At 44.8% G+C, this 25388-nt stretch overlaps 1 protein-coding gene across 3 annotated transcripts in view; it reads right to left on the bottom strand.

Moving 5' to 3' along the window:
- The window catches only part of PAWR (pro-apoptotic WT1 regulator), a 358133-nt gene extending 338967 nt beyond the window's left edge, over positions 1-19166 (bottom strand). Inside the window, exons 1-2 of one of the 3 annotated variants that reach the window (XM_085652993.1) lie at positions 18980-19166; positions 17161-18477 (exon numbers count right to left, since the gene is read on the bottom strand). In XM_085652993.1, coding sequence (XP_085509119.1) covers positions 17161-17799 — 639 coding nt within the window. In that variant the 5' untranslated portion in view covers positions 17800-18477; positions 18980-19166. Of the gene's footprint in view, positions 1-17160; positions 18478-18602; positions 18818-18869 lie in introns of those variants that run through there. The other 2 variants (XM_085652995.1, XM_085652994.1) reach the window with 2 other exon arrangements.
- Between the last annotated feature and the right edge of the window lie 6222 nt (positions 19167-25388).

Raw genomic sequence — 25388 nt, 5'->3', positions numbered from 1 at the left:
AAAGGTGCTTTGGCCGTTTCACAGGGAATGCAAGTAGGGATGCGGCGTGGGTGGTTACAATTCAGTTGGGCCGCTTTACAAAATACAAGTGAGAGATGCCACCACATGGGATGTAATATCTGTACGTCCCATGCCTTGCTGTCCCGCATTATTGAGTACTGAAGCACGCCGGTGCAATTACACATACAAAGTGGGGGACGGCCCAAAAAGCTCAGACACCCATTGCAACGACACCTATAATTTAGAAACCTGTTAGGTCGCACGGAGGGGGCAGCAATATTGGCCGTTGGTTAACATGGTACCGGTGCACCCATGTGCTCTACCGGTAGGTATGCATACTGCTAGGTTATGGTTATACAAACGCTCTGTGCCCAGGTGCCAGCACACTGATCCATGGGATATTGGTATGGTGGCACTCGCTACCGGTCAACCCTAGATGCCAGATCAAGAACTAGAGGCTTATTGTTTGTCACGCGGTATCTCTGCACTCGTTTCCTGCGATGCACTCTACCTACCGCTCAGGGCCTGGGCAAGTGTGTGCATTTATAGTGCATTGGGTACATATGATATCTTGCTTATTGGTTTGGTGTCACGCATACTATCAGGCTGTAATTTTACCAAAAGACAACACTAATCATCTGTTTTCATTCTCATTTATGCATGACTGGATCCATGACTGCTGCATGAGGAAGCGCTCCACACCGCGAGTTCTGCGAGATGTGGGCCGGCAAGGGGACCGGTGGGTCCAGGACGGCAATGGTAAGCAGCGGAGTCAAGGCTGTTGGGCGATCAACGGAAAAGCTCATAAGTTCCCTCGGCCTGTCACGCAGGAAGAGACAGCGACACCTCACCAAGAAGAAGATACAACCGCGAAGAAAGTCATTTTGTCTGGACGCCAAGGTGGAGTGTCATGCGTATATCTGCGGCCATTCGTATGTCTCCTGTCTAAGTAACTTTTATTGCAGGAAATGGGGCAGCGCGCGGAAAGCGATTAGGTTGCGGGGACTCCTTGTGGGGCACGGGGGGTGACGTTTCGACAAGTTCACCCGACCACCAAACGCTATCATGTCACATCTTGGGGGTAACAACTTAGTGCACCTAAATCGGAGGATCCTAAGTGGATCAGTGCTGGTAGAGTCAGCATGGCTGGCCAGGCGCTGCCCAGGTGTGATTATTGTGCGGTTGCACATGCTGCCAAAGGGTTCAGTGGCAGGGAGGGGAATCAGTGAGGGCTCGCAGTCACTCGGTTTGGAGGATCAAGAGTAAAATAGACCGGTTTAGGACTCCCCAGATTAAGAGTTATTGCTCATGGGTGCATAAAAGGGGATGTCTGCTATTTGCGGGACGGGGTTCACCTCTCTAGGTGGGAGAGCGAGATATTCCTGGGCGACATGTTAGCTTGGCTGGACCAATTTTCAATGGCGAGTATGACCTTGGGTTATGGTGGGGGGGCCTGATAATCGGTCGACTATGCAGGCCTGTGCGGTAAGGTCATCGGTTGGACAGACTAAATTGACTAATCTTTTGGGGCGCCTTATTAAATGGGGCGCCCAGAGGGGAGGGACATGTGGCTCTCACCTGACTCCAGGGGCAGTTACAACCGGTTGGTTGCAACGGTGCGGGGACAAACGGGGGTTACGCTTTCCATTGGCTGGTTGGCCACCCCGCACGCGGGCGTAAGTAAGCTGCGCTGTCTGCATGGCCCCTTTATGGAGTAAGTCTTGAACGCATGGGGGTTGCCTGGGAGGAACTACTTCCGGGTCAGCTGGGCCCCCTGCGCATGCGCACCCTGGTTGGGGGGCACGGGACAAATATGGAGAGAACCACTTCCGGGTCAGCTGGGCCTCCTGCGCATGCGCACACTGGTTAGGTTGCGCGGGACAATTTGGATTCAAGGGGGAGGGGCCAGCGTGTTGACCTTGCCGTAGGCCCAAAAGTAATACGCAGAAATGTGCTCAGCAATATGTTTAGACTAGGATATGAACATTATGTATTAGAACTTGGTTAAAGCTAGGAATGAATCAAATGTACCGAATCCTGTCTTATCATTTCATTTCTGCCTAATTATATATTTGTGTGCAAATATGTGTGTTTGTTAATAAATACGATCGGGGGTCAACGACCCCCTATTCCAAACAAATTGATTGTATTGATGTCTGTCACAAAAGAAGGGAGGAGGGGGCGGTAGGCCGTACCGGACCATATCTGTTTATAGGTGTAAACAAAGGAGAGCAACTGGCGTCACAATTTTCTAACATAACACTACTTGTCACTATTCAGAGCATAAGGTAAAGGGATAGCTGGAAGGCTTGGTTTCATGTTATGATAGACGTTCAAATGACCAATTTTTAATCTTAATTAAAAAAAGACCACCACAAACTCGCTTGCTGGTGAATTAAAAACGTCTAGTGACAAAAAGACATAGAAAATTATTTTTAAATGGCATGGGGAACCCTTCAGCTTCTTGACAACCAACAAACACCATGTGAGACACTTGCACGCTCGCAGCAGTATCTACAATTTAAAGCAGCTATGCTCTTTTATGATGAATGGACATTTTACTCTAAGGGGGAAATCATGGTGTAAACATATCTGCCATGCTACATACCATATGTAATTACAATTGACTTTGAAGATGAAAATAACATTACTGGTAACTAAATCAGGCAAAATTTCCTCATCCATCTCCGTCACCCCAGTCCAGACAGAGTGAGCATGCACCAAAGCAGAATAGACCCGCTACAGAAAAAAGAAACAACACAGAAGACGGTCTGTATCATTGTGACTTTGAAGGATTAAATCACACAAGAAATAAAGGAGACTAGAGGCGAATACTTGATAAGCTGATGAAGCTAAAAGTTCATGACCACCACTCAGACGAAAGTGAGACATTAAAGAGTTCGCAGATAACAGTAAACGCATAGTAAAAGTCCCTCAAGCAGGCTCGAAAAGCAGAACGAAGAGGCGGACATCTCTCTATTAAAACACCATTCTACTGACCACAACAACAAGAAATAACCCTTGCACGTACAGAATGTGCCAACCTAATTCCTTGTCATAGGAAGAACTGGAAAGATACCAGGTGGGATCAACGTCTGTGAGAAACACAAAGCTGGAGAGATCTTAGGCATGAGGACAGGGATATTCTGAGGACCACATTGGTGAGCAAACCAGAGAGAAAAACCTCATAGTGTGGCCCTGCATACAAGCGGTCTACCGAGTGCCCAGAGAGCATACCATGAATTTACCAAGTTATGCTAGCAACACAGAAAAAACAGCCATCTGGAGGGAGGGATCTGTATTTGTAACACCTTTGGATGGCAAGCACAGGTGCTAGAGAACAGATATATTTCTTTAAACAAAGTATTTTTTAGCAATAGGATAAGTAAATCTTGTCTGCTGGATGAGGAAAACTTAAATTTATAAGGACTGAGATGAGGAAGACGAGCAAAGAGATAATGTACTTTCTGAAAGTAGACTTGCAGAATTTAGTTTTATTTGTACTTTTAGAGCGTTCAATATTAGATTGATTTAACACACCTTACAAATAGAAACATGTGATTGATCATTTTATTAGGTCACTCCCATCTACACATATAATGTATACTATTTAAGAAGACAATTTCCATGACCTTCTGCTTAACCCTTTTTACTCTGAGCCTGTTCCATACAACTATATATAGCTGTGGCATTCAACCTGTACTGCAATAAACAGCTTGATGCTACATGTTGCAGTGACCTACGTGAACCAACACCAGTAAGACTCCATCTGTTTAGAATTCCTAAAACTTTTTTTATTAAGGTAGCTGACCAGCCAACATATTTTTCCCTGCTGCGGATGTATCACTTTGAGGTACCTCACTGGTCACCTCAATCTTCTAAATATGAACTGTATTTGCCAGAGTTCTCCAATACTACTTAAGTTTGTATCCAAACAACCAACCTGGCTCGCTTTCAACAGCAGTTCAACTTTCTTATAAGTCTCCCTTCTGAAACGGAGCTTTACCCAAGTATAGGTAAATAATAGCTATTGAGGTCTACGTTGTCGCCAGTCATAACCTGGATTCAATTTTGGCAGACATCTTTTGAGGCTGCAGTGGATCACTATTTTAAAATATTTAACTATTATTTCATTTTCAGATAATTTCACTAACTCCATCAATATTATTGCCTGGCTGGATGTCCTTCAGATGTCAGCCTGTTCAGTGCTTCAAGTACAGTCTAACGGAATTAGATGTATTTTTCTATAATGATCAAAAACTCTGTTTTCAACAAGGCTGGTCACAGCGATGTTGCTACTAACTTAAGTTACCATAATTAATACCAGGAAATTCCTGTTAACTTAAACACTATACTGAAAATCAGGGGCTTTGGTTGGCAGTATCGGATTCTGGAGCACCCTTTCGCTCTCGGTGGCGGGGAGGGTGGCGCTCCCACGCCTGTTGTATTTTTTCCGTACACTCCCTATTTGGGTACCGGCGTCGCTATTCAGCAAGCTCACGGCCATGGTTACGGGCTTTATCTGGGGAACTGGCAGGAGGCGGGTGGCGCTGGCCACCCTACGACGGCACAGAGCTGAGGGTGCGCTGGCAGTACCCGACTTCGAGTGGTATTATCTGGCTGCCCAGTTACAATGGCTCACGCTGGCGGTGGCTAGGGAGTTTAGAGGCCCGGAAGGCCCACAGGGCCGACTGATCCCGCGCCATGTGCTTTCCTTTATTGTCTTACAGCAACGACTCGATTTGTCACAATTAACTCTTGAAGAGCGAACGCTCCGGCTGTGTTGGAACCGAAGCCTACGGAAGGCCGGCATTGCTCACCCTTACGCCCCAGAGATCCCATTAGGCATGTGCACGGCCCTCCCGCATGGAGGGGATTGGTCGGGATTGGCTAACTGGGAAGACCTCGGGGTACAGATGGTGGGGGACCTGTACCTAAATGGAGTGCTTCAGCCATTCCAGGGGCTACGGGACTCCTTTGGGATCCCGAGGGGAGACTATCTACTCCACGCAGCCCTGGTGGCAGGTCTCCAGAAGCACTGGATAGCGGGACTATCGGAACCCCAGACGGCTGCAGGATGTCAATATGTGGTCATGGCAGCGGGCACAATTAAGGCCATTACGTGCCTATACCGGAGCCTGACGACGGAACACCTAGCCCCTTTGAACGCTCTAAAGGACAAATGGGAAATGGATATTGGGAAACCTATCCCTGCACTGACGTGGCCCAAGCTACAGAGACGGGCCTGGAAGAGCACACATAATGCCCGGCTTCAATTGGTGCAGTACTTCACCTTGCATAGGGCATACTTGACGCCAGCTAAATTATTTCAGTATTTCGGGGGCCCTACACCGCAATGCCCTCGGTGTGGGAAGGAGGGGGCTGACTTCAAACACATGTTCTGGTCCTGTGGGTCACTAAGTCGCTACTGGGACGAGGTTATTGATTGCTTAAACCAGGTGACAAGGCAGAACCTGGAGGTAGAACTGGGAGTTTGTTTGCTGCTATGGTTTCCCCACACTCCGCGTACAAAAATTACGAGCAAATTTTGCGATTTAGGGCTAGTTATGGCCAAAAGAGAAATCACCCTGCACTGGAAATCGAGAGTTGGTCCCAGCTTTGCGAGATGGAGAGCGACTTTCACCAAATGGGCATGTAGTGAGGGGAGAGGGAGGGGGGGGGGGGGGGGGAGGGTGAATATGCATATAGGAGTGCTGATGGGTACAGAATATCTGGATGACAGCGAATTAGATCATATAACACATTGATTTCCGGAAGTCGGATATGTCCATCAGCATGAGGGTAATTAATGAAAGGTAATTGTAACTGAAAATATGCAATAAAAATTGTAACTTAAACACTATACTGAAATTTACCGTAACTGCACAGGAGCGATGGTTCATGGTATAACTGCATTAAAGCGATTTACGAAAAAAATGCATGTATATTATGTGCATTTTTTTTCCCGGGTATACCCAGCGCTTGTAAATAGTTGCTACAATCCGACAGCTTGGTTCCTTCCTTGTTAAGCAGTTTAAAGTATACATCCTAAGGTATTTGGTATCTAGCGCTCTACTGTAAATTGTGGCCATCGCAAAAATGGGGTTACCCTTAAAGTCAGGGACCTGGGAGTAGAATCAATACAAAAAACAATGGTCCTAACTCAATTATTATCAAAATCAATAATCACATCCAATTACGTTGTTTCAAAATTTAGAGCCAAATGATAAATGAATTCAGGATAGCTCAAGATATTCAATATAACATTCAGACATGAAGCGATGCAACATCCAAAACTTAATTCATCATATATTTATTTACAAAACCATAGATTATATAGGATTTTTCACATGGTTGCTCCAAAGGAATGTGCATAGAACAAGAGTGATAAGAAGTGAGTGTGTAGAAAAGTAGATTTGAAGGACAGAAGTACAATTATTAAAAACCTTTACAAAGTTCACGGTTATAATTCACCGTTTGTCATGTCCTGGTCACGTTAAGAAATATCATCAATGAGTTTACGTATTTCATGCACAGAATTTAATTCAATTAGTAGCACGTTTGAGGGTTTGCGTGTACCAGGCTTAACAACAAGAGAAATGTCGACGTTTCGACCCGTCTTGGGGTACAGAGGTATTTTGAGACCTTGACCATGCGGGTCTTCTTCAGGACAACAAGGGGGGTAAGAGCAACCTGGCGTGGTCCTTGACTCGACTCTGTATCTAATGTGTATCCAGGCGATAATTAACCATAGATGATGTATCCCGGTCAATCATTAGTCATGTGTACAGTCCTGTCAAGTATATTTACACAGGCTGTCGTGCTGCAATCGTAGCATCAATCAATCCTGCAGTGTTTCGGGCCTTCTACTTAAGGGATAGGAACGGAATTCATTTGTGCATCTCGTTTCCAGCCGAAAGGCGCGCTGCGTCCGACTAAGTACGTGCTTCCCGTGGCGTCTACTGTAAATTGTAGCATATCAAGATGAAAGCATTACAAACATTTTGGGCGACACACACTTTGTATAGGAATCAACGCGGCGAATGGCCAAACCATGACAGCAGGATCAAACTAACCTTGTCTAGTGTTTAAAATAGCCGCAAACTTCAAATTCACCAAATAGCTCAACGCATACCCATTGCAAACAATTGTTTAGTGCCCCTTCTAAACAAGGGATCCTTTTGCAGCAAATACGCAATATCTTTAAAGTAGTGACCTGCAAATCCAAAGAACAACCTTCAAGTGTCTAGATTTCTGAGTGCACAGAAAGAATGCAGCCTGTAACTATTTCTTAAAGGTTTCTATTCACATTGTCCACTACTTTCACAAAGGGAGATTATGTCAGAAGCCCGAAGTATTGCTGCACTGATTTATGGGGGAAGGGTGGTCAGGAGTAAACAGTCTTTCTGGAAAAATAAAGGCTGCAATACTCAAACCATTCCTTTAAAAAAAAAAAATCATTTGCAATGCAATAGGTCTCGCATTTGCAATGCAATAGGTCTCGCATTTGCGAGAGTTTAAGCTATTGGCATTGCAAATGACAATGCCTTTTATTTATCTGTTTTGATAATTAACACATAAATAAAAGGTATTGTCATTTACAATGCCAATAGCTCATACTCTTGTAAATGGGAGACCGATTTCATTTTAAAGCAGCGGTCGCCATTGTACCGGGCTGCTTGGAAAGTGAGAAAGCGCATGGCGCACTGAATGTTGCAGGAATGCATTTCTTGCCTGCAGTAGGAGAAACTCATTAAAGAAAATACTGCTTACGAACTAAGACATACTGTGTAACAAGAGAAGAAAAAGGGCCAGCTCGCATGGGAGGTTACAAATTAAGACAAGGCGGTACTAAGGAGGAACTAACAAGCCTATTGACGAATCAGAAGCCAGCATTTACTAAGGACAATGACAAGCCAAAGACAATATGGGCGGAGAGTGGGCGGGGTTCAAGAGCATACTCTAATACAGCATGCCTTGCAGAGCAGCACATGCGCTGGCCAGGCTCGACCTTATAAGAACTCAGGTGCAGCACTGGCAGAGCGAGGGTCTACAAAGTTGAAAACTGGAACAACAAGCACTGTCAATGCCAGCAGGTCTGGCTTTAAAGGAATGTTATTTGGTAATGTGTCAACAAGGTGATTGATTGAATGCTTTATTTAATCTCAGCCACTGGCAATTGCCCAGGCCGCATCCCAATCCATCATTTTTCGCCCACCATGGCACCTCAGTTAGGTCCCAGCCATATGCAAATCAGCCTTGACCCTGCTCTAATTGGAACACTCCACCCCGAACTACCATGCCAAGTCCTCCTTCAGCCCACCCATTACATACTATTAGTTGACATTCCCGTCACTCTCACTTGCCTACCTCTTATTCATGCCCCAGCTTGTCAATCTTTTTTATTGTCTGCACCATGGAGCATAGCCACTACACCAACTCTTGACTGCCTGGTGTCTATCCTTCCACTACTTGCTTCTCAACTACATTTGCTTTCTTTTTGATTAAGCACTCCACGAGTGCACCTCCATTTTCCAGCTGTCTCCATCGTGTAATCCTCACCTCCTTCACTTTGCTCAGTTGCCTGTGAGCTTCTCCAAGCCCTCCCTCCATAGTGCGCTCACTTGTGTCCTGCTCCCATTGCTTTCTCACCTTTGTGTTTCTCCCCCACACGCTTTGTTACTCGTTTGCTGCTATCCTTTGGAGTATTTGTGCGCTATACAAATTTTATTCTTTCATTAATTCTCCTTCCCACGCCTGCCATCCATGTTGCTTCATCCCACCTCCTCTCCATCGGTCACTCGTTGCTTCTCCTCCTCATACCCAGCCTGTGCTCCTTCCTTCTCCTAGCTGCGCCTTCCTACTGTCACCAACTGCTTCTCCTCCTCCCTACCCCTTGTTTTGCCTTCCCCACCCAATTAGCGCCATCAGTATCACTCCCCGAGAACATAATGGCTAAAAACCAGTAGTAAAGCCACTAGGTCTCAAGAGTGAAATATATTGGCTTTGCTAATGCTCGTGTTTTAGGTCTTGCCTGACAGCATAGCTGTCTCCAAGACCTACTGTTACCAATAGCTTATATATAAGCAGAATGGGCTGTCCCTCCACCCAAAAGAACACTGAATCATCACACATGCACTTTTTACAGAAAGCAATCCTTTTTTGCTATCAATTGACAACGCATCTGTCAGCAAAATGTAGTGTTACAAATTCTTTAAAGTGGGAGTTGGCGTCATCCAGCGGAGTAACACTCTCCGACCTCAAGCTAGTGCCTATTTGCTTTCTACCTTCAAGGAAATGCTCCAAAGAAATGCATGAGGGACCAGGGCATTGGAATTGTACACTCAATCATCGCGCTGCTTGTCACATTCAATTACTTATTTCCTATATGCATTCCATACAGAGAACAATACTTTTTCCCTTTTTCCAGCACAGGCCAGGCCACCCGACAGGATTTAATGTAATAAACAGCATTTGTGCATGCAGCACATGTAAATACATTTGTGAATGTGTGGGTTTACATAAATCGGCAAATTAAGTTGAGACTTACTGGTGTTACCAATGCCTGTTTCGATCTGAGATTCCACAATTTCCCGCAAACTGGAAACATGACACAGGTGAGGACATTTAACCTCGTCTCCAACACACCCACGTCTTTAAAAGCTATGAACATTGGAACGATGCAGCTCGTGCTGCAAAGTGACTTTTTTTTACATTAACATTTCATTATTTTGATAAAGCATCAATCTGCTCCAAATCGAACACGTATAGTTAGCTTCTGCCTTACAGCTCGTTCCAACCTCCACCAAAACTTACATCAACAATCAGATGGACAATAATATACGGATACAGATCCTAAAATAAGTTAAATATTAATCACAGCTTTTATGTAGGCAGAATGGGGAAGCTAATCAACTTATACACGTGATTGTTTGCAACAATCTTGTAACTTCGAAAATGAATAATATGTGGAGAAAACCACTGTTTACCCATTATTTCAAGAGTTTTGTAAAGCACTGCATCAAGGGAGCTTAGGATTAGCGAGGGCCAGGTATAGCATTCAAAAGTTAATGCTTGGACGGACATCAGTTATACTTTCTGCCCTACGCTGTCTTCTTACCCACTTTCTCCTGACTCGATTAGCCTTTGTCTACCCATAGTTCAGCAAATTTGCCCAATACTATACTTCACATGAAATTCCCATGTTGGTGATAAATAACCCCAATCGTACTGCAGTACACACAAGAGTCACTCCTAGGTTCTGTGCCGACATCTCCACGTACTCCGCTTTTCACAAAATGTGCAATATTATAAATAGGTCTCAGTGAGTGTGTGAGATATTTACATGGTGTACACTGGAAACAAAATCATGTGCTAGTACTCTCTTCAGAGGAGAAACAACTGAACATTTAAAGGCAAGATTAGGTCAAAAATGTAGTGCTGCAGTCCAGCTGTTCTTAAGCTTTTGACTTCTGGGGATCCCCACTGGCTAATTACTGGAAGCCGGGGACCCCCACTAAGTCATTATTAGAAACCTGGGACCACCGGCCTAAGCAATTTATACGATTTGGAACTCAAAACAATACACAAATATAAGTATACACAATTAAATGCTCAAATACTGAAATATTCTGTGCAATTCACAATCAAATATAGAGAAAGTTTTTACATTTTCAATGTTGGTTGCTTATTTGTGTATACTTTATATTATTTAATTTTGTACAACAGGCGCAGACCCACAGGGGTCACCGGATCACAGGCTAAGAGCCACTGCTCTAGTCTGTGCAATCTGAGGTCCAGCCGACAGCTTTACAGCCAAAGGCGCGGATTTGTAATATCTCTGTAGCCAGAACAAACGCTGATCCACTGACATAATGCTGTCCAAAGAAGTAATGTGCAGCCGTGAGTCAATGGAATTTATGGTCTAGATGCTGGGCATTCAAGGTATATAAATGCAGGGTTTGAGAGGCCTCATTACAGGTGAGGTAAATACAGAAATAGAATGTATTCACAAATAATGACATGCCATTCATGATCGAGTTGGATATTGGGACATGGGCCTCCCATGAACCACTGGTCTGTAGTACTACGGAGTCACCCTGCGGTTGCTGGGACTTTTCTACATAGAGGGTGCTGCATTGTAGGGCATTTTGAAATGCCTGGATTTTATTTTGGAGCATGTAAATCATTACGTCAATGGATGTCAAATATGGAACAACTGTGCGTTCGAATGTCTGTTTTATGACGAAGCCAATAAAAAAAATAAAAAATGCAGGGTTTGAGATGTATCTGTAAGAAGCAATGCACACCCAATTCTGTAAAATCTACATATCTTAATACAGCTCTATGTATGAAGAGCATCTGCAAGATCTGTGTAAACTGAGGGATGGATCTGATCCCTTAAGGCAGGAGCTGGTGAGATCTGTCGCATGATATAAATGACTTTGCTGCTCAAGATCTGAGAGTGGAAGTCACTTCAAGAAAATAAAAAAAGGTACACATTTGCAGAGAATTACTAAGGCTCCAGTCACAGTGGCTGAGAGAATCTGGGAAGCCTACATCTGCCTCCCATAGAACAGATGCACACGGTTTTTAGAGAGACTTAATATTCTGGTGTTACACTTTGATATTCAAGATTAAAGAAAGCCATCTGTCTCCTGGGTAGACTACAGACAGGGTGGAGTTAATATCTTAATCTCATTGCAAGGAGCAAGGGGTAAAACAGGCCTCTATGCAAGCAAGCACTAAATTCTTCGGATATGTACAGACATCTAGCAATTACTCTGGCGATCCTTGCTGAATAAGTGGCGACTGGAGCCATGCAAGTTACCCTCATGAAACCTTGCAAAAGCAAAGGTCAGAGGTAAAGTGTCTCAAGTTCAGGAGGTCTAAAAGAAGGTATAGATCAACTTGAAATGGTTATGTCACTGGCACCAAGAACGTTTTTCGGGAAAAAAAATTGAACTTAATTACTAGCTCATTCATCTCTGACTGCAGCCTCTTGATATTTGTAAAATAAAGTTCTGTTTATTGAATGCCTACTTTTTTTTTTTTTTTTTTAAACAGAGTGATAGCAACTTGTATCAGTTCTTTATGTGTAAATAAAGCATACTTCATTACAACAGGCTTCGCGTATGAAGTTAGCCAGTGATGTTCTGAGACATTGGAGTGGCTAAGCACACTCTTCCACACAAAAAAGCATTCCTGTGCAACCACACTCTTGCCACCCCGGCCAAGGTCAGTGCGGCGTGACCAGAGCACACCTGTGGACCTTAAGCACAGCGTCAAACGGTTGCCATATAGGACACACTGGACACGTGCACCTTCCAAGCCATCATCGCCTTCGCCTTGCAGACCCTACAGGTCAGATACTACATTCAAGTCAAAGAATTCAAAGAAAACCCGGCCTGGAGCAGCACATCCGGCATGGACCGGGGAAACCTGGCAGCTACTACAAGCGAGCAATGCACAAGGGACACTCGTCCGCTACACAATTGACAATTACAATGTCAAGGCCTCCATTTCTTTTCCTCAAGATTAACTACGTTAATTGACCATAAAACAATGGCAGGAAGAATGTATACATATTGGCGACCTGATCATACCTTATCATTTTATGTTGACTTGCAATGCAAATAATGGCAGTTACCCTGTCTGAGCTGCATCTGTGTAAATGCCAATAAAATATTTTATTAAAAACGGTAGTGCAGCTTTAAAGGCCTATCTGTAAGACACCTGGCACACAGAGGTCCTTCCTGCCCATGAGAGGAGGCGGGCTTTCGACTTACGGGTACGTCAGATCCCTGCCGTCTCGCGGAGCTTGCAGTTCGGCCTCCACTCGAAGTTAAAATTCACATTCTCCAAACCCACTGGGCCGCGGGGGTCAGTACATTCCACCGTGGGTGCTAATTAAGTATTAATGACTCCCTGCTGTTGTCATTATAAGATAGGGGGGGTGTGCCGGCTGGCCAGCGAACCGTGCTCAAACTGCAGCAGGAAGGCGTAAAGATTAAAGTAGGAATGCCCAAGCCTGCCACGACGCAGGGGGCTGGCTCCTCTGTCCGGACAACCGAAACTAGGGGCCGGCGCAGGCCGCAGTCCTCACTCTGGGACCACTTCCGACTCCAATACGGCACACAGAAGTTGTAAAAACAAATACATGTCACGTTGTGTCCACTTCACATTACTGGATGTCAGACGTGCACGTGCACCATTTCCTGCTGCAGGTTTCGTAAAGTACACGGGGAAAACCCTTTTGCCCAACCTGGAAGGCATGGCATGTAAATTAGAACAGAAGTTCTGTGGGTCTTGTCTAAGCATACCGGTATTCCATGTGTTTGCACCTATGACCGGCATATTATTTAATGTTGTAAATCAAAAGTAACACGTCCCTTTCTTACGCAAAATATTATATTCTTATTCATTCTAACGTTTTTGCGCTTTCCAAAAAGAGTGCGTTCGACGCAGTGCTCGTAGGTGGATACATTGTCTGAACAGTGAAGTATGAAACATATGTACATCTCGGGGATGTACCCCGCTTTCACACAGTTCAATCCAAATATTGTTCTTTTTTGTAATCTATTACATGAACGTCAATCCCAGAGTTGGTGACAGCCCATAATCAAACTCAAATGGCTTTCCTGGGGGCAGATCAGCCGTCTGGTTTCATGCCTCCAACTGGATACATTCATGAGCCAGGTTCAGGTTGCCCAGCCCAGGTTCACTCCAAGGGTTCACGGGCCCAGAAGGACCACTCATTCAATGTCAATGTCAATCCTCAAAGCTGCGTCCCGCGTCTCGGCCACGGATCGCAACAGAAACCGGAAAACGTCACCCGATTCCCACCAGAGTCTTCCACGCAGACTGGTTAATGTAGCCAGTATGGGGGGAAGAGACTTTAGAGGGGGGGGGGGGGTGTTAGACCAGTGTTGATCTGTCATGAGGAGAGACTATTTGACTTATATTTTGGATTGAAAAGTCGACACTAACTCTGGGATTGTTCTTCATATAATTAATTACAAGAAGGAACATTATTTGGATTGAACGTTTGAACTGTGTGGAAACAGGTGCCATTCCCGAGTCAAAGGTTATTGTTCACAATGTTTTCTCCTATGAGCACTGCGCCGCCCGCACTTTTTTGTAAAGCATGATGACAACCTTAGGGGTGAATGCGAATATAGTCTTTCAGATATCAAAAAGTCTTGTTCGTTTTGACTTGCAACGTTAGTATGCTGATCACAGGTGCAGACATGTTGAATGCACCAGTGCTATTCATTTCAAGTATTTGTTATTGTTTTCATAACAAAACAGATGTCCAGAGAAGCAATAATAGAACGTATCAATTATCTGAGGTCATAGTAATATAACTGGGGAGAAACGACTCGTATATCCTTTTGGTCACAAGATATTCAGAATGCTTCTCTGGTCACACAACGAAGGAAACGAGAGAACAGAGGACGAAGGAGGCCAGGAAAAGAAAAGACGAGAGGCCTGGTGTGGGCGTAACTGCCTACACGCAAGAGGCTAAAATGCGAATGCACCCGTGTTTAAGAGACCATGGAACGTCAGTTCGAATATATATCCTGCTACATGTAAGCAGATATGTCAGCAACAGATGTAGGCATTATTTACATGCATTTCACTTGTCACTGTAAAACGCTACTTTCGCCTCGATAATAGTGTTTCACCTTGAAAAAAAAGTGGCACTGTTCGAGTTGGCTGCACCTATTAGAACAAAGGAGCAGAACTTCACACTACCTAGGGTACATGGGTGGGCCTGCAATTGCCATTTACTACATGCACACGAAACAAGCACTGGCAACACCAACAGTTCTGCCATTGACTCAACCTTCCGACTTTGCTAATGCTTACATTTTTATATACAGACACACTAGACACACAAGCGGCCTGGAAGCAGTGCTGGAGAAACTGCGATTCCCTCACCCAATCAATCCAAGTATGGTCTAAAAGACAACACTGATTAAAAGCACACAATGCAACATTAGTACCAGACACATTGTGTAAAAGATGAATGCTGTCACTCAGTCAGGTAAGCCAATGGCTTCAATGAGTTGTCCCTGTGCCCCTAATGCTGTGGTGGGTGGAAGCAACCAACAATACTGCATACCAATGGGTGAACAGAACTGGCTAAAATCCCTGGTACGCATTGTACATACATTATATTAAAAACAAAAAAAGTGTTGGCTGAGGTAGAGCTAAAAAAAAAAAAAAAAAAAAAAAAACACTAGGGGTTAAAAAATATATTAACAATTGATGTATGTGTTAGTAAATCAGTCACAAAGCGAGCTTGTAGGTTGGTAGCCATTTCAGGTTTGCATACACATAGATGTGACACTCCACCCAGACCGTGCAGATTTACCAGACACATCAATAAATGAAGGTTGCTGCATTCTGCCGGTTGCGCTTGGTTCCCTTTTCAAGACTTAGCCTTCAATGTCTTTCTCTAAATCAGAAAATGTAGGGTGTGCATCTTTTAGGAAGTATGCATTGCCCAGTGGTTTGATTTTACAATGTATCAAGCCTGCGAAGTTAAAAGCATTTACCAGTGTATCTTCAACAATAGCACCAATCCAACGAGGTGAAGTTTTTGCCAAGAACGCACGAGAGGTGGTACAGAACAAATAGTCCTATAATTTGTATCTGACTTTTTTTTAATAGAGGCTAAATGCCCTTATCATATTACACATCAGAAAAGCCATGATTCTGAACAGGCACTGAGTCTTCAGAGAGGTTGCCAGGATTTCAAGGAATGTCTCTTATTATAAGTACAAAAGTTAAGTAATGTCATTGCAGTGATTTCTTTTTGTCACATCCAAACTTTCTCGTGTGATTCAATACATGTCCTACTTTTCCCATTTACAGCTACTATTGAATAGTTATAAATGAAAAAAACTGCCAGATAAGAGTTCTACCAAGAAATCAGGACCAGGTGTCCAGTGGGCCAAAGGGTGGAGGAGGCGGAGCTTTAGCCAAATATGCAGGTATATTTTAGAATAACAGTATCACTGGTCACAGTGACCAACACTTCTCTCTGTAGTACTGGCTGTTTCCTTTCTATTACTGTTAATATTAAAAGACACTTATAGTCAAGAAGCTTTCGGAAACTTTCAACACCCACCAAGAAAGTAACTAAAATTTAAACAAACAAGTTTGGGGTAATATTTCCCTTGGCACTTATCAAGGACTACATTTTTGAAATAACACTTTTGGCATTGCTGGTATACTTAGAGACTCATCAGTTACATCGTGCAGAGAAGAGGTGACCTCACAGTATCGGCCAGAATCCTCTTTTTAGGGCAGCTTTAATCTGATTTACTAAGCTTGAATGAAAAGGTAAGGACAAGCTAAAAATGATCAAGATCGCTGTCCCATGTTAGCTACTGCACTGTCACATTGTTTTGTTCTAATTGATCAATCATCATTATGTACCACTTCCACAATAACCCATTGGGCCAAATAAAGTATCTTCACCCATCAGTTCTAGGCTGTTTATTTTCGGCCCTGGAATGTGCTTTCTTAACAGGTATCTAAAGGCCAGCTGGTAAATGTGTAATTTCTAAAATACAATTATGTGGAGAACTGGTTCAATGTAAACTTTAGAAGCCTCAGTAAGACAGGGTTTACAATTTTACAGAACTAGACCGAGTGCGCTATCTGTTGGTGCTCACACACAAAAACAAATAACACACCATGGGCCATAGTGATCACATTGATTCAAAGAAATCAAAATTACTTGTTTTGTGACACATCAAAAGTGTTGCCTCACAAAAGTTCGAAGGGTAGCTCATCACCAGAAACCTTCGGGATAAGCACTCTCCTGGTACCCTGGCCCATCTACCATTTCAGTCTCAACCTTACAGTTGATGCATATGATTGGTGGGCACTGTTCCACATCAGCCTCGACTGTGCACAGGTTCGTATTGTTCCACATAGTAACACACCACCAATAAGTATTTGGCTCTGCAGTACAAGCTGAAGCAAATAAAGTCACTCTAAGTCATTAAAGAACATTTTGCATCCAAGGCCACATATATCACATAAAAATGAGGTTTGAACGATTATACAGAGAGACATCATGACAAATACTGAAGCACAGTGATGCGAGCCCACACTGCTCCCAGACAGAGGCTCAGGCCTTACCTCCAAGGAAGGAATGTTGACAACACCTGTGGACCTCCTCTTCTCTCTCATCTTCCTCTTCTCAATTTGGCCCTTTCCTTTCCTTGCGCTGGGGCCGAAGCTCTTTGCCTTCTCCTTGGCCTTGGTTGAGGTGTCCTTGCTGGCCTCCTCTGCAGCACCATTCCCCTCCAATGCATCTTCCTGCGGCTGTAGTGCTGCAGACAGAACCTTCTCCGGTGCTTTCTTAAGTGCTGGCTCAGGGGCGACTCGTCCTCCAGGGACGTGGGAGACGGCAGTAGAAGGTGCTGCAAGTGGTACAGGCTGCTCTTCCTCGGGTTTCCTCAGGGAGGGAGATGAAGATGATTTTGCCAAAGAGGAAGTGGTGTTTACTGAGATGCAATTCGCTCCGCCAGTTCGGTCTGGCATGGCCGCCAAGTTACTAGAGCTGTTGTTGTTGTTTAACTCATTGTTGACAACTACCACTGGGGGCTTAACGCCACTCTCTGGGCCTCCAGTCCCTCCTATGGGGGCAGAGAGCACACTACCTGGGACCTCTCCATAGAGCCGGGCACGCATCTTCTCCCTTTTGGCCTTCCATTCCTCAAGAAAGTCAGTAGTGGTGGAGGTGGCTGGAGGGGCCCTGTAGCCTCCAGTTGCCATGCTGCTCCAAAGGGGCAGGGGTGGCCCAAAAAGAGCGGCCTGGTGAGAGTGGAGGTGCAGTAGTGTAGAGATTCAGTTCAGGGATTTGTTGGCACTGGTCAGATAGGTAGCGAGTGGCCTGTGGCGTGAGAGTAATTGAGTACTATTGAAGCGTGGTAGTGATATGACACCCAGTGCTTTCTGCTAGGTGTGCAGCAACAGTAGGGGGGGGTCAGAAGTCTGGAAATGTAGTGGTTTGGTGTGAGATAGGAGTAAAGTTAGTAGTAGTTAAAAGGGGCAGATATTAGGTTGAGATGGTTGGGGGTGATTACTTATCCAGCGTAATGTAGAGGGTGGAAAAATGGAATTGGTGCCGCAGCATGTGTGGGGGTTACAGGATATTCAAGGTCTGAGAGTTCAGCATTAAAGTAGAGAGGATTTATTCAGCACGGGGGAAGTTGGGTTCTGTGGACACTCCTAGGCAGGTTATATATGCTAATGGTGACGAGGCAGTGTAGCGATCTTCGGAAAGCGTTATGGTCTGGTGAGCAGCGATGCGGCTGCCAAGGATGGGGGCGAAGCAGGCCGCGTCTCCCCAGCTCTGCTGTCGGCGGGTCGCGGGCAGAGGGTAGCAGCGGCTCCGTTCCACAGATAAGGCAACCCTGCAGCAGCGGCTGCGCTCCTTCCAGAGCAAACACCCTGAGAGAGAGAGAAAAGGGAATGAAAACAAAAGGATTAGTCAACAGGAGCGGTGCCAGGAGGGGCAGAAGCGCCACTCTCCCTCCCCCAGCAGAGAACCGAAACCGGCACAAACCGGGTATTACATTTAGAATATTAACTTTACGGCACAAATTCGCTAAATGTCACGGGAAGCGACATCCCCTGGCCGCCAGCCCTCGGCAAGCAGAAGGATTTGAAACAGAGGGAGAACGACTATCCGTGCTCACTTCACCGACGCGCCGATAACGCTGCCCACCCTGTGTTTTATCAAAGGCTAGAAAAGTTCAGTCCCTTCGGGAAGTTGTGCGTGACAGCAGTCATATGGGGGCGGAGGGAAAGAGACGAAAGGTGTGACGGTCGGTAGCACTCACGCGAGAGAGGTGCACGGGGAGGCAGGAACGGCACTGTCATGCCGGTGCCTTCTCTCGGGCTGAGAGGACCACCCACCCCTCCCATGAAATGGTGGCGGTTGCTTCGTTACCTGCTGCAGAGCGGGGGACTCTTGGCGATACCCAGGAGAGCTTCCTCCCCCTCGCAACTGCGGCTTCAGGTGTGCTGCGCCTGCTGGCCTCGGAGCCGCCTCCAGTCGCCTCAGCTCCCCACCTCCCGGAAGAAGCGGCTTCCAGGGCTCCGAAACTTTTCCGATCCCCATGGGAGGAGCAAGGGCTGAAGACAAGGCCAGGCCCCCGGCGGAAATGCCCGAAGGGGCGGAGAGGTGGCCACAGGCGGCATCCAGCGCTGCACGCAATTGTCCGATGCGCCCAAGAATTCTTTTTAGGGAGGGAAACAATCGCATAAGCCTTAAACCTGAGCCCGGCGCCCCATAGACAATACAGTTTAGTATTACATCCTGGATCTGCCCCCTGTATTCTTTGGCTGGGGGAATAGAGAGCTGTTTTCAGCATTTTGGCCAGTAAATTAATTGTCCCACAAATGTATAGATCACACGGATAACGTGAAAGCTATTAAGCGCAGGGGGTTACGCAGCTTGAACTTCCGGTGTAGGGGAAGAGGGTGGGTGGCTCTTCAAATAATGAGGGGGCGCTATCCCTGGAGTTAATTCAAGAAAACAAAGTGATGCACTGGGCATTTTAAACGTGGGTGAAGCCTTGTGTAATGTAACTTGTACTCATGCAAAGCACTCCAATACCTTCGGGTCGAGTTCGCGCTATATAGACCTGCAAAAAAATATTATATATAACACACATGATTAAATAGACCTAAGTTTATAGGCTAATGATATAGATCTTTAGAAGTGCAATGAGTGATTTGATAACTAAAAAGCAGCTTCTACAGATTTCAATATGCAGCACTTTAAGAAACAGTTTTTGCAAAGTTATTTCTAGAAAATGATCCCTTTGCCAATTCTCTGAAAATTCCTACTGTGGAATAACCACGAGCGCCTGAAATACTTTTAATTCCATGTTCAGAAACATGCTTCTGTCCGACTATTAACCCAAGGTTCATTTTCAGTCTGCTCATAGGCACATAGCAACATGTGTTGTTTGCGGTCGCACTCATGTACAGGTCTCAATATATTGAGCCTAGTGGCTTAATGCACCTGATTTCCTGATGTGTGATTGCACAAGTCTCCGGTTTGACTCAAAATGCATCTTCCGCTCCTCCTAAGACTAAATAAGTGATTGCCAATCAGTTGGAAATACTACAGCCTGATAATTAATTACTCTCCCAGGAATCTGGTCTATTGTAAATCTAAATAAATTAGTTATCACCCCACATTGAGTAGTTCTCATATGAGATGACTATGCTACATCCATGCAGGAAGCCACCACACCTAAATAACTGGCAAAAAGGTACTTGCCTTGAAATTATTTTGTAACAAATTCTGTTCTAGCATGCAAAGGATCTAAGTATTCCTTCAGACTCCAGAACTCATAGAATGTGTGGTTGATGGAAATGTCCTACAAAGGAAAAAGTACGTCTCAATAGAATATGTTATAATAACTACAACATTGCTGTCATTTTTGGTCTGAAGGCACTGAACATAAAGTGTGAGATCCAGTAAAATATTAATGTCGTTTTTAAATCAAGCAGGGGCAATGTGCATTATAAAATATAATGTTTGTTTTTCTCCAAAATTCTGTTCAGCACAATGACAATATTCTCTATAAGGGTTGTTCCTAAATGTTTGTACTAATTATAGCAGTTAGTCTGGCCTGTGTAGCGAAAGGACAACCTTGAGTGGAGCATAAGAGAGACACCAGGCAGAAAACATGGTTACCAGTTTGCCTTTTTAAAATGGGAACAAGTAGTTTCCAAAGTAGTTTTTAGGTCTCGCCTGAGCCAGCGCTTTAGCGCTGCTCTCGCGAGAGCTTTTGTAAATGGGGGATCTGGAAGTGCAAACGAGTGCTTTCAGGCCTCCAAATACAGTGCATGTGCGCCGGGCGCGCGCACCATTTGGCAGCCTGCGTGCTCACTTTCGTGTCCGCTTTGATGTCCTCAGTGAGCCTCGCGGGCACTGAGGACATCAAAGCGGACGCGAAAGTGCACACCATTTGCTTTCACTTTCGCGTACTTCTCGCTCCCCGTCTTTATTTCTCATCTTTAACCCCTCGCGTTTTCCACTCTCAGACGTTTCTTCTACTTAGCCTGATATTCGCCTCTGTGACTCTTCTGTCACTCCCACCTGTTTCTCTCTCGTTCCCTTTTCATGATTTTACCTTTTGTCCCCAACAGCCGGGCCGTGGCTTATTACCACCTCCGTGATTGCGCGGACGAAAAACAATCTTGTCACCTAAGCAGAGCCACCCCGGACTGTGTTTTTACGATTTGCTTAACTGCAGTGTTGTCCAAACGGCTCCCACCGCCTTATTCATGTGCGTTCTTATACAGAGCACCAAATAATGCAAGCATACACCAAGGGCACCTTCCGGAGGCTTGTCTGGGTTCCCGATGGATGATTCAGGGGGAGAAGGGCCTACAGGCTTCATTGCCTAGAAAAACCATCCCCGCTCACTGTGGTCCTAGAAAATACAGCCAAGCATGCCCTCCACTTCATAAGCAACACGCATGCACAGATCCGTGCGCTTCCTATGGAACTGCTGGCGTCCACGAGCCGCCTTATAACAATGCTGTGATATTTGCAGACCGTTCTGCAGTGTGAAATGGTGTCCGTCTGCAAGCCCTAGGCGCGAAATGTCACGGCATCAGCGAGGTTTCTGCTTGACTAAATTCTTCTACATGTATTTAATTCTGACTCTAGCCTCTTCATGGAGGAGATGTTTGCAGTGCCTGCAAGCATGTTTTTACGATTTGCTTAACTGCAGTGTTGTCCAAACGGCTCCCACCGCCTTATTCATGTGCGTTCTTATACAGAGCACCAAATAATGCAAGCATACACCAAGGGCACCTTCCGGAGGCCTGTCTGGGTTCCCGATGGATGATTCAGTGGGAGAAGGGCCTACAGGCTTCATTGCCTAGACAAGCATTTGCAATGCATTAGGTCTCGCATTTACGCGAGTTTGAGCTATTGACATTGCAATTAACAATGCCTATTGGTATTGTCATTTACAATGCCAATAGCTTTAACTTGTGTAACTGCGAGACCTATTGCATTGCAAATGCTTGTTTCATTGTGCACTGCTTTTGCATTGGTAACCTATTATACACAATGTCATAGTTATGCTGCTTCTGATAAATTCATGCTGAGTTTGACAGAAGAATAAGGTTTCCTGAGCATTTTGCTGTTAACCTACACTAGTTTGATGAGACAAGACACGGCAATGCACTGCCCACACAGGCAAGTGCAGGTGCACTTCCTCTGCATAGACATCATCCTGATGAAAACAAAACACAAGGCATATGTGAAAACAAATTCTGCACCTGTCTTACAATGCACTCTGAGAAACTGATCATAGAGGTGTTTGTTTTAGGCGGCAGAGGTCTGCCTCCATTAGAAATAAATTATATATTCAGGCTTCAAGTAGCTGAGCTATCTCGCAGGTATACCCATGGGTAAGGCTTTAGACACATGAGCTTTCTTTCAGGTGAAAGTACTCTATTACCAAAGGACAGGAGCCACAATCCATCATTCCTGCTCAATTTCTTCTTAAATTGCCACCAGCCCTGTATTCAGTGTCGGAGGCCACCGACTAAATATTTTGAAAACATTTACATACAAAATATGAGTTGAGGAGTTACTCATAAATTGCAAGAAATGCTCAAAGTCTTATTCGCTTTGAACTGACTAACATTATCAGAAAAGATAAAATTGCAAGAAATGCTCAAAGTCTTATTGGCTTTGAACTGACTAACATTATCAGAAAAGATAAAATAATAAGTACATTTAAAGAGCCTTTCTAAGCATAAAATAGTCCTTTACTTTGCTCAGGCCAAGACCGAGTACATTCCAAATAGAAGAAGAAACAAAAAAGAAGGAACACCCCTATTTACCCCCCCCCACAAAACTTTCTAAATAGGGAGACTGACAGCAGAAGGGAAGAACCACAATGAAGGGATTGCTTGGAAGTAAATGCATAAGCAGCATGTGGATTGTTTCATAATAGGCTTTGTGGACAAAACATAGCAACGTATAATAGATCATTTTAGCAACTGGCAACCAGAACAGCTTAAAGTGAGCCTCCGCGAACCTATCAAATGTCCTGAATATCATGACAAGTCAAGCTGCCATATACTGAACGCCTTGAAGCTTCTAAATTTCTGACTGAGGAAGGCCAATGTAACAAGCATTGACATATTCCATCTAGAAAGGATAGTAGCATTGACAACACAAACTTTTAAGCGGCACATCATTAAAAGAAGGGTGTTCTTCAAAATCCTAATTTGAAGGTAACAGGGCAATCCAATTACAACTGCAGTATGAGATAGGTGCAAATGCCATCATGATAATCTTGTCTGGTCAGGAGCGGCTCCTCCGTTATGGCGGAGCTGCGCCCCCCCCCCCCCCTGAAAGCCAGCAGAGGCAAAGGACAAAAATAAAATGATAATAAGACAACTTTATTATCATTTTAATTTCCTTCCTGCAGGCTGCGAGCCGAGGGAGGGGTGTGGCCATCCGTGTTGGGCACTGCCAAGTGTGCATGATGTTTTGGCCGGCCATGACAGTTTGGCCAGCCCTCTGGGGCCGGCCCAACCGTCATGCGCATTTAGCTTTCTCCTACCCGAGCTGTGTTCTACAGCCGGGTGGAGAACCAACACAGGCTCCCAGTATCTGTCTGAGCGCTGAACCAGGGGGCTCAGACCAATCCCAGTGCTGCTTTCATGCTGGGAATGCTGTACCGCCGGATACAGAGACTGCCAGGCTGAAATACACAACAGATTTACTCTTGAGATGACAGACATCGGATGACCTGCCACTCCTCTAACGCAACGTGCATGCAAGGCCGTTCAACAACACGAGCTCTCGACCGAGCCCACCTTCTTTACTTCGCCCAGCACAAAGTCATTAGCTGGAAGCATGAATAAGTGCTCTACCACAATCCTGATGAAGACCCTAACCTAAGGCTGGACTCACCTAGTTCTAGTTATCAGGGTCGAAACATCGACAAATATCCATTAAATCACAAGCCAGGACAATTGTATAAACCTAACAGTGTCCAGATTGAGCTATGTATATTATGTGGAACAACTGACCTATTGATTAGGCCAGATTTTTACTACAGTGTTAATGTGATGTATCTATGTCACACCACTCTGTCCGTGTCCACTACCCTCACAAACCCACAATGGTCACAAACACTCCTTTCCCTTCTCCTCCACCCTTAGCCCCATAATGTGTAAATATTTGTATAAATAACAAATACCAGTTGATGAGTACTGTTGTGATCTACAACAACAGCACAATAAATCGGTGATGTATCATCTTTTGTAAAACTTGGTATTGTGGATGTGAATGACTCTGTATATCTAAAATTGTTGCATACTACCTGACCGTTTTTTATTGTACTGAACTACTAACCCGGGTCTGGTAGGCTTTCGGGACTCCCCATTGATACGCAACATGCTATTCCCAGCATGAGAGCAGCGCTGGGATTGACACCTGTGAGCCTGCGCAATATGCAGCAGTTCCTGGACAGGAGGCGAGGATTGGGAGCAGGACGGCGGCCGTCGGAGCAGGTAGGTGCTTTTCTTTTTTCATAATTATGTTTGTTTGTTTGTGTTTCCCCTCTCCCGCCCCACCACTTTCCAATCCAAATGGCAGTTACTGACTCTGGTTTCATTTTATACAGCTACTGAGGCAGTCTCAGTGCCTATAACAGATAGGGCTTATGCTAAGCTGTCTAGCATCTAGTAACTGGTGTTCTTCAACATGTTTAGTAAGCCAATGAGCCAGAGCTTCTCACTACTACTAATGTACATAGACTAGTAATAGCAATTTCCAAATAGCAATTCCATCTGATTACACCATACTTCTAACAAGGCTTCAAAACACATTTGCATAGAGGTAGCATGCTACTCAGGTGAGTGCCATAGATGGAACAGTGCGTGTTTGTTGTGTAGCCTTTATGGGGACCTTTTGATGTCCTGTGCCATGACCAGAGTTATGCTCTCAATACCTTTTGGTGCTATGCTTCTGCACAAATTTGAAGAGAAAATCAGTGAGAGATAGGCTGTTTACTGGTGGACCAAGGTGTTTGAGTGCAGTCTGGCCTATGTTTTAAGTGTTCTGTTGTGTGGATATGTCTGAATCTGCTGAAATTGTTTCATAAACAAGTGTGTAGCTGCACTTACTTATGGGTGTAGGAGTTAAGTGTGAGGACAGATGCACCCAACAACAGTCAATACCTGAACGCTTTGGAGTGTTCATATACAGGTTAAACCACATAGAACGAAGGGCTAAGAAAATGCACAGAGATGATGGGAGCTACCAATGGGAATTGCTAACTCAGGAATTCAGGCAGTTACAAGGC

Source organism: Triturus cristatus, chromosome 4_1 (assembly GCF_964204655.1).
Source record: "Triturus cristatus chromosome 4_1, aTriCri1.1, whole genome shotgun sequence".
NCBI classification, from domain to species: Eukaryota; Metazoa; Chordata; class Amphibia; order Caudata; family Salamandridae; genus Triturus; species Triturus cristatus.
The sequence above is the reverse complement of the archived record's forward strand: the minus strand, read 5'-3'. Positions and strand labels throughout refer to the sequence as shown.